This window comes from Sinocyclocheilus rhinocerous, unplaced genomic scaffold (genome assembly GCF_001515625.1).
Source record: "Sinocyclocheilus rhinocerous isolate Xijiao unplaced genomic scaffold, SAMN03320098_v1.1 scaffold181, whole genome shotgun sequence".
NCBI lineage: Eukaryota > Metazoa > Chordata > Actinopteri > Cypriniformes > Cyprinidae > Sinocyclocheilus > Sinocyclocheilus rhinocerous.
The window spans coordinates 50480-61213 of NW_015638952.1; the positions used below are offsets into that span (position 1 = coordinate 50480).

The 10734-nt window shown below is 34.6% G+C and overlaps 1 protein-coding gene across 1 annotated transcript in view; it reads right to left on the minus strand.

The window, feature by feature from the left end:
• The window catches only part of LOC107750295 (leukemia inhibitory factor receptor-like), a 27261-nt gene that overhangs the window by 7331 nt on the left and 9196 nt on the right, over window positions 1-10734 (minus strand). The window contains exons 2-11 of the mRNA XM_016565614.1: window positions 8664-8781; window positions 8041-8183; window positions 6499-6652; window positions 5721-5993; window positions 4538-4667; window positions 3533-3666; window positions 3222-3404; window positions 2150-2323; window positions 1089-1271; window positions 489-590 (exon numbers count right to left, since the gene is read on the minus strand). Coding sequence (XP_016421100.1) covers window positions 489-590; window positions 1089-1271; window positions 2150-2323; window positions 3222-3404; window positions 3533-3666; window positions 4538-4667; window positions 5721-5993; window positions 6499-6652; window positions 8041-8183; window positions 8664-8730 — 1543 coding nt within the window. The 5' untranslated portion in view covers window positions 8731-8781. The remainder of the gene's footprint in view (window positions 1-488; window positions 591-1088; window positions 1272-2149; window positions 2324-3221; window positions 3405-3532; window positions 3667-4537; window positions 4668-5720; window positions 5994-6498; window positions 6653-8040; window positions 8184-8663; window positions 8782-10734) is intronic.

The following is a 10734-nucleotide window of genomic DNA, read 5'->3' on the forward strand; positions in this document are numbered from 1 at the left end:
TATCTAGTAGATTGTGAAAGAATGATTATCAGTTCCACACACAGAGATATATAAATTCTACATTTATTTAAATGAGGGAAAAAAACTTCACTGGTATCGGATCGGAATCGGTATCGGCCAATACCGAACCCTAGGTATCGGAATCGGTATCGGAGGCAAAAAAGGCGGATCGGAGCATCCCTACTGGATTTCTGTAGTTTTTTGTATTTTAAATTGTAATTTATATCAGAAAATCATAGTTAGATTAAGTCGTTGGATTAACTGTTCCAGTAAATGCACGATCATGTTATTCACATAAGCAACAGCTGTTCATTTTAAATAAAGCTACCATTTACTTGCCAAAGCAAATGTTTAATATTTAATATTTTATCAGCAAGTCCTGTTGACAAGTGACCTGTAAGCCGAGAAATGTTGTGGAATTTACGATAAAGGCCCTACTGTATGTGTGAAAGCGCCTTATGAGCGGTGAACAGCAATGGTTCTCTTACTCATTTCCTGTGAGTATCCCTGCCATCTCTGCAGCAGCGTAGGAGCGCCGGTCGAGAGAGAGTACACGGATACGGTGTACCTCACTCCTGCCACCAGAGAGTCTGAAATCAGCAGAGACTGATAATCAGTGAGGTGCACAGAGAAAACACGAGTCGTGGTGTAAACAAAGCATGAAGAGATGCAAATTCCAATAGGTTTCCACTATGTGTGCTGTAAAGTAACCCCGAAAGTATTTGGACACTCAAGTCACACATTTTAAAAATGAATACCATTGCATCAGATGACAAAATATTAAAAAAAAAAGATATTTATGTTAAAGAAAGCACAAGAACTGACTTTATAGATCTATTAAAACACCTGCTGATTCAGTAACAGTGAGTGAAGATTATGAAGGAGAGCGAAGATAGTGTAGAGAAAAGATCTTGCAGCATTTGAGTGCAGACGTTTTAGTATTTTATTATCTATGCAATGGCATTCAGGTATTTTTAAGTGTCCAAATACTTTTAAGAGTCACTGTATTCACTAAAAGAACAGGTAATTAAAAGAAAATATTTTTGTGCAAGAGATAAATCACTTGTAGATTAATTTAAAAGACTCACCTGAGTTCACTGTGAAGCTGCTGTCTGATTCTGGAAGTTTCTTCCAGTCAACGGGGCAGAGTCCACTGCAGCCAGTCGGGAACCACTCCACCACGTACCCGCTGCTCGCATTGACATTAGGCTCCCAGGAGAGGACAAATGATCCATTTGTGCCGAGCAGCTCAGACACAGACAGCTGGGAATCTACAGGAAAGGAAAATCACATTGACAACACACAGAGTTTAACACTAGTCTGAATTAGCTGCCTTGTTGTTTATTACAGCTATCAATGGATTAAAAGAGTTAACTGCGATATATAACGATCAGTACAACAGTTCCACTAAAAAACTTAATTAACAGTTATTTACTAATTTAAATTTCATTTATACATAAAATAGCCATTAAGATTGATACATTCAGCCATTAGATGGTGAAATACTGTTCAAGTAACTTAAAGGTTTTGACAATTCTGACCAGTCAGAAATCACACAGAATAAAGTGAAACAGTTTTAATGTCAAAATAGCCATGTTCAATTTTTTAATGCCAATGGCACTAAACATTTATCTTCAAAATGCATTAACTTTAGCTGCTCTATTTTTTTTAAATAAATGGGTTCTTAATAATAACAACAAAAACAACAATAATAATAATTATTATTACATAATTAAACACGTGTAACAATTTAATAATAATATAAACATACAATACATACAATAAAATTACTTATTAAAACTACTTAAAAATATATTAATATACAAATATAAATACATTTAAATATATTAATTTATAATGGGTGTTTTAATTATTAATGATAACAACAACAAAAAATAACACACAATACATATATATACACACACACTGTATGTGTGTATATGTATGAAAGTATAATAAATATATTAAATCTACTTATAAGTATATTAGCATATAATTATATTTATATAAAATTTATAAAAAATCTTTATAAACAATGTAATAAAAATATAATAATATAAAATAATATAATAACCTATAAAAAAGTCAAAAACGCACAAAACAACATTTTAATAGTCTAGTTCTAGGAAATGTTCCATGCGCCCTGTACCTGCTCTGTATGCTGGTGTGGTCACAGTGGAAGGCTGAGAGAGACCAGCTGGGTTTCGCGCTGCCACGGCAACGGTGATGTCACTGCTGTTGTTAAGGATGATGGGATAGCTAAAGTTCCCAGGAGGAAGAGAAACTGTTGTCCAGCCATCTTCCTCTGCTGAGCTCTGAGAAACCGCAAACAGTAACAATTAAATTAATTGTATACAAAAATGTAACAATATTAATTCACAAACAAACATAAACAAACAAATAAATAAATTTAAATTACTAAAATCTTTTACAATTTGATATTTGATAAACATTTATACTTAGGAAAATACTTAAGAAACTTAATAAAAAAATTCAGTAATGAAATTTGAAAAATATTGAAAAAGAGCAAGCATGAATAATGTTGGGCCCTATTAAATCGGTTTTATTTTTTCCCAAATTCATTTTAATTTTTTCCAAATTCCGTTTTTTTGTTTATTTAAAAAAAAAATTAAATTGTTTTTTATGGACTCCACTTTGATGGTTAAAATAAATTTTAGCAATCAAGAAGCATGCCTAATTTATTTAAATCATGAAACCTATAGATTTGAGCAACAATTTATAAAAAGTTTAATAAAAATGACACCTTTAGGGCCCTAATAAAATACATTTAATTGTTTTCTCATATTCTTTAATTAATTTTTCACCAAATTCTATTTTCCGTTTTAATTTTTCTAGATTTGTGCTTCATTTTCTGAAGCCATAAAATAGGTTTATGTAAAGAACAAACAGAAATTTAAGTCAGTATTCAAATGCATGTGCACAACCTGGGACAGAGGGAACGATTTTCAGTGAATTAGTAAAATTTACAGAGCTACTGTATTACTTTGGGCACTTTTTATGTTGTTCTTGAGTTTTCTGAGAACAAGAATCATGCATTCTTCTGTCTTGATTTGTCACGATCACTTAATTCTCTCTAGATCTTGACATAAAAGCTGTTTTCTGTTGATTTCTGTTCTCGAGTAAATGTCAGTAAATGATGTTAGAAGTTTCATTTTCGGGTGAACTATCCCTTTAATTCCAAGACCACACAAAAAACAAACAGGGTTCTGGGAGCTGAAAGTTGAGCAGTAAATTTACTGTGCTGGAAAGTTCATGGGTGAAGAGCCGCAGCTGGCAGACCATCTCCAGCTTTTTATACGCCGCCACAGACCAGCTCCACTGCAGTGTGGTGCTCCACGCCTTGACTTCAACCGCTGTCACATTCGCTGGAGCCAACAGATGTACTGGAAGAGAGACAAAAACATCACAAGAGTTCTCAGTCATGAGAATATTAAGACACTCGCTCTGACTCTATTTATAATGTAGATACAGTATATGCATTGAAACGGAAGATGTATTGAAAATGCGGTACCGCGGTCAGTGAGTTGGGCCGAGTCAGTAAGCTGGACTGTTCCAAGAGGATTTCGAGCCACCAGAGTCCAGTTCTCCTCCCAGATCTTCGAGCTACACCACCATGTCTTTTTTTCATTAGCCTCCAAACAGTCCCTGTGGATAGAAAAATGGCTTATAAAATCATATTCATTATTTAATCATATTCAGACGTTCATGAATTCATTCAAGAAATGGTACGATAATTGCATCAAAACATTAATGGGATTCTTGGATTAGCAGTAAACATATACATGACACAAGTTAATAACAAATATGAAGCAGTATAACTGTTTTCGACATTGATAATTATAAGACATGTTCCTTGATCAGCATATTAGAATAATTTCTGAAGGATCATGTGACATGTGGAGTAATGACTGCTAAAAATTCAGCTTTGCATCACAGGAATAAATTACATTTCAAAATATATTCAAATAGAAAATAGTTATTTGATCCTGTAATAATATTTCACAATATTACCGTTTTACTGTATTTGTGATCAAATAAATGGCAGCCTTGGTGAGTTTAAGAAACTTCTTTTAAAAATATTTTGAAAAAAATCTTAATTATTCCAAGCTTCTGGTCTAGCCGGTAGTATATGTACATTTATTATTATTAATTATTATTATAATAAATAATTATTAAATATCTAATATTAACGTCTCCATAATCGCAATAGTTAATATCTTAATTGTTTCTATTTTATATAAAAAAAATACACACACACATACATGTATACAAAATTATATTTATGATATTGATATAATCTTACCACAAGAAATGGTATAATAATTTAATTAGAACACTAATGGAATTCTTGGATTAGCAGTAAAAATATACACTGCATTACACAAGTATCCTTTTCCATCTCATTTAATGTGGTTTGCTGTTTGGGGATCTTTTTATGTACCGAGGACATTACGGTACCAAGAGCCAAATGGGAGAGTGTGTGCGGTCAGTGGTTCTTGTGTAGTGTGTTTCTTGCCTTCCATTAAGGGTGTATTTAGTGCGGCTGCGTTTCATTCTCAAGCGAGTGTCTCGTCCTTTTTTCCAAGAACATTCTGCGGATGCCAGGTCCCGCGTCTCGCAGACCAAGCCCTCATCGCCCGGCGGATCTACAGCAATTACATACAACAAAGCCACATGCAAGTCGCTCTTTAACACTGCACAGCAATCATCTAGTGCCAGTCATTATGCTAAAAATGAACACTCAAATTTTCTTGCTTTCTGAAGTCGTATGCGCATTTTACAGTGCTGGATTGTTTATTGAGCTTATATATCATAGTACTTTAGCAAACTGCTTTTAAAGATAAATACCTAGTAGAAAAACTACAGCCACTTTCATTCATATAGCCTTTTTTTATAAATTGCAAACAGGACCCAATGTTTGGACTCAATTTGTGGAAAAAAAGAAACAGAATATAAAAATAATATGTCCAATTATTTTAAAAGTTGCATTTTTCCTTTAAATTAATTATATATACATACATTACATATATACACACTTTTTGAATTAATTATATATATATATATATATATATACACATACATACTGAGGTTCAAAAGATTGGGGTCAGTTTTTTTTTTTTTTAAGAAATTAAAATGAATGCTTTTGTTCAGATTTTTTTTGTTTTGTTGTTTATCAAAAGTGACAGTAAAGACATTTGTAATGTTACAAACAGCTTCTATTTAAAATAAATGCTGTTCTTTTGAACTTTTTATTTAATCAAAGAATCCTGAAAAAATGTATCACGGTTTCCACAAAAATGTAAGCAGCACAACTGTTTTCAACCTTCATAATAATCAGAAATGTTTTGTGAGCACCAAATCAGCATCTTAGAGTGATTCTGAAGGATCGTGTGACACGTGGAGTAATGATGCTGAAAATTCAGTTTAGCATCACAGGAATAAATTACATTTTAAAATATATTCAATCAGAAAACAGTTATTTTAAATTTTAATAATAATAATAACAATTCACAATATTACTGTTTTTACTGTATTTTTGATCAAATAAATGCAGCCTTGGGGAACATTTAAAAAAATGTTTTTTTTTTTTAAATCTTACTGACCCCAAACTTTTGAATGGTAGTCTATGTAAATGTATTAAATGTATGATAAAAATCTCTTTACATGGTAATATTTTTGTATATTATAATTAAACTCACAGCCTACAAACACCACAGCTCCTGTGAGGGTCAATCTTTGGGAAAAGCAGATCACGTTGGTCCCCGTGTTGCCCGATGCTGGCTGGTTGGTTACTGTGATGGCATATGTTCTTCTGCTCAATCGTGTGGCATTCATTTTCTGACGCCCGTACATGATTTCTTTGAAATCTTCCTTCTCCTTAACAACACAGCAGAAGCTCATGTTACTGCCCACGGGAACCATTTTATCTTGGGGAAACATATAAGACTCGGACTTCACAGGAATATCCGACCCTAGAGACAAAAGGATGAGATTTCACAAGTTCAGTGTATGGTTTAAATAATGACTTAAATGTTTCTTAGAAGAGGAAGTATTTTCTAGTGCATCCAAAGAAACAGATTATGTCCTTACCAAGTATAGTTTTCAAAACAAGAACTCCAAACGTAAAAAGAAACCTATATGGTACGAAATTAGATCGCTGCCATTATAATCAACGGATGTGTCTGCATTTAAAGGCCAGTTCCTATTTTTGTCACACTGCACATCTACTCCATCGACTATAGCTTCCCTGTCTGTCTGAAGTAAAGGGTTTTAAATACCATTTTTATGAATTAACAAATAAAACTATAAATTTAAATAACTTCTAACTGTCACAACAGAAGCATAAAGACGGGATTACATTGCTTTGGATGCTAAACTAAGTTCCCAAAACAAGGGCCACAAAGTGCTATGTTTGCTCGTGGGCTGGTTTTGAGAAAGCTTTCAAGACCAGCACCATTTCAGAAGTGTTTTGAGTACCTGGAATGGTCTGAAGGGGGCTCCACTGGCTGACCGACAGCTGGTTTCGTGCTCTGATGCGCACAGAATGAGAAGTGCACTCCAAGGGTAACGGCGAGTGCCAAGTCCAACTATGCAGTCCTGTCACAGGATCTGCTTTAACTGCCACCGTCTCCTACAAATTAAAAGAGAAAATTGACATTTATGCATCTGGCAGATGATTATATCCAAAACGACTTACATCGCGCTCACATTTTATCAGTTCATGCATGCCCTGGAAATCGAACTCACAGCTTTGGTGTTGCTAGCGTCATGCTCTACATTCTGAAAACCAAACAGCTGTATTGATCCTTCACGTCAGCATTCGCAACCCAATTTACTTCCATATCAATATTTAGTGATAAGTGTAGGTCGGTACATAGTTGTGTACTTTGTCTTTTAGTTCAATTTTCAAGTAATTTATTGCTTCAAATCAAATGCACCTTCTTATTAGCTGGCTGGTTTGGTCCATGGCTTATAATTTTAAAACAGACTTTTTAAAATCCCTATGGGAAAACTGAACTAAAAAATACTTCCAGAATCAAGGCTGCTGAAAAAGTGGACTTGCGAGTTGAATGCGAGTTTGCAGTGGATTGTGGGTGATCTGCTCCACTTTTGAGGAGTTCTTCTGACCAGGATATGACTGAAAGTCAAATTCGCTCTCGACAGCATCTCAAAATATCCAGAAATGCTTCTTTTTTTTAAATCGTTATCAGCTATTATTGCCGGAAACTGTTTTGCATTAAGTTTCTGTGTTAAATATTGAAAATATATTTTAAAAAGTCTACATTACCTACAACAGCAGCTTAAAACTATGACTAAACAGCTTGATTTGGGCTATTGGTTCACATTGTTTTCCTGCCAGCCTAGATGAAATGTCGGTTCAAAAGCGGAGCAAGTTATTTCTTTTTAAATTAAAGATTTGGAATAACGTGTACATATTGATTTCATGATGACTTCTGAATATTCTGCATTAGATCTATCAACAGTCTGTGGCATGTTGTCGATTACCACAGGAAGTCATATCGACTCGATCCCTCAGTTAAAAGGGAACAGTAATGCAATTACAATAAAAGGCCAGCAGACATTATTTTCTGTGGTAATCAACATGATGTCGACAGAGTTGCATTTAACCCTGACAATTCCTTTAAGGGTCGACATGCAATAATAAATCATCCCAATATGAAAAGGAGACTTTGCAGTATGGAAAAACTAACATTGACCAAAAAATTCCAAAACAAGTTAGATATGGGTGTTACTGCTATCATAACATGTATGTCTGAGGTCTTTAAGTCACAGTCAGTGACTCATACGAGACAGGAAAACACTGAGCGGAGAAACTGGTTTCAGAGTATTTGCATTTAATCTCTTGTTATTGAATTGAAGGTGGAACCGTATTGTAATAGGATGTTCCTGAAATGATTCCCAGTGTTCAGTGCTTTTTGACACACATCCAAATGCATATTTCAACACAACACAGATTAACAGCTGAAATGACAAAGGCAGAGATGTAAGAGCGCTTACATTCAGCACCACATTCATGAGCTCGGTGTGGAAAATCTCCAGGTCAAAAAGCGACAAGTCACTCTGCCATCTCAAAGAAAGAGTCTGTGCAGGTAGATCAGGATTTAAGGTTAAACCACGAGGTACAGGAGGTTCACCCAGACCTGTAACATTACAAAGAGAGAGAAGGAGACATGACCAAAGGATTCATTTCATTTGTTAAATCCTGGCATATACTTGTAATGAATTAAATAAGCCGTACAGTGTGCGAAATTCTATCAATTATGATGGCTGGTGGTCAGATGGTGCAAAGTTTTAGAGGAAATAACAAGAAGTTTGAAGAGAGTTTGATGAATAGCTCCTTTCAGTGCATGCACTACAGTTCTTACTATTATTAGTTATTATAAAACAGTTCATTGTAATATTATTTCACAATATTACTGCTATTGCTGTATTTTTTATTTAAAAAAACTCACCGACCCCACACTTTTGAATGGAATAAAGTGTATTAATACATTTAATTGTGGGTGACTACCACTAAATTAAACCAGAGTTACGACACGTTTCATTAATGTCACATAATCCAAGTTAAACCTGGAGTGAGAATTCTCAAAAACGTCTTGATCAAACTTGATGACACTCACCGTTCTGTGTGAGGGAGCGTTTGACCCCGAGGCTCAGCAACAGAGCCAGAGTCACCCAGCCCTGCATACTGACCGATCCAGAACCGCTTACAGAAAGAGCCAAATACAACTCCTAGACCTACAACAAAACACAAAAACTATTAAAGATTGAAATCAGATTTATGTCAATTCTTATATTTGTAAATAAATATCTCATCAGGAGAGTTAAATATAATCTGGAAACAAAAATCAATAATACCTTGCAATTGTGATACTGAATTTGCAAATACCGATGAAACTTATTTTTTCTCAATTTCTTTTTACCACTAAACATTTTTAACGGCACAAATGTTTAGCATAAATCTCACAAAAATATGCTGTGGTCCAATTTCACTCCAAAACCCAAAGAAATATAAATAGAAAATTACTGCATAAAGATAACAAAGCCTGTTTTTAGGACCATTATGTTTTTTAGGACCATTAACACATTTTCCCTTCCAAATTCTCTACCATAATCCATCTGAACATTCATATTATTTTTAGTCTTAAATTTAGATATTTTTTCCTTATCCTCTAGATTTACCTTAAAGGGTTAGTTCACCCAAAAATGAAAATTCTTTCATTAATTAATCTCCCTCATGTGTTCCAAACCCATAAAAGCTTCGTTCATCTTCAGAACACAAATTAAGATATTTTTGATGAAATCCGAGAGCTTTCTGACCCTGCATAGACAGCAATGCAACTCAAAATTTCAAGGCCCAGAAAGGTAGTAAGGCCTTAAAAATAAGGATACCAAAAAAAAAAAAAAAAGTTTGTTAAAATCTAAAAGGATATTAAGTTGACCTTAAATCCATTTTTGAACTGTCACTATTGGCATATATGCAACAAAGATTAAGTCAAAATATTTTACTAAAAGGCCTACCAATCTCTGTGTAAAATCTCTGTGATGCTGCCATCCTTCTAAAGTCATTTTTATCTTCAATCTCAGGTGAGATTGTCATTTTGAACCCCCTCTACAAAACAGTAGATTACTCAGTAAATATTCATCCGAGACATTTAATATTTTGAATTTTATCACTATTTATGTTTGTCTTTCTTCCGAGAAAAAAAAAATAAAAAAATCATTTGAACTGGGGAAGTTTCTGCAGTTTGGTTGATTTGACATGCAAAGACTTGCTTGCCTGATGGTAAACCTGTTTTCCCAGTTATATTCCTCTGACCTCTTTAGCACTAGATTGACCGGCCAGTGATCAGTCAGGGCCGATTTTTCGCATGACCGGCCCGGATCGGTGACAGGCCGGTCAGTCTCACCACGTCTTGCCGATTCCGAGCCGATCCTTTTATTGCCAGCGGCGCCGGCAATGACGTCACAGCCATGCGGACACTCACAGTCGCGTGTAAACATGTCGTTTCACGTGAGAATGATTCTAATTTTAATTGCATTCAGTGTAAACGATAATGTATTTATGTCGTGCCAGATGAGGCTTGCACAGCCTGAGTGAGTGTGTGAGAGAGACAGCACACACAAAAATAACTCACAGAAATTTATAGATGCATATACTGCGGTAGAAAAAAAAAAGATATTTACAAAATATGATTTAGGTAAGCAACATTATACAGCCATGATGTTTCCCCGAATATCAATATCAACATGATTGCAATGTGACACTGATTTTATACAATAGTATTTCAATAAACAAGAAGTTAAAATTAAGTGACTTAAGATATTAGACAAAATATTGACTGTTTATGCTCAATTTCGCTGACGAAAATATTTCCGATCAAAGCCACAGCAGAACTGTTGTGTGTCTCCGAGCAACACACAGCTGTGTTTCGTTACTGAATGAATCAACGTTTTTGAACGAATCGAGTGAGTCAATGATTCAGTGGCCCATTCATAAGGACAGTCACTTGCCTCGTTTCTGAATGAATCAGCTGTTTGAATGAATCGTTTGAATGAATCAGTTGAACGAAAATCGGCCAAGAAAATTGCAATTGGTGCATCTCTATTAGTAATGTCTCTTTTTCTACAGCCTTTACACAATTCTCCCGCTTGTTCACTTTCTCTCCTCCCGGTCATGAGCGTAAATTT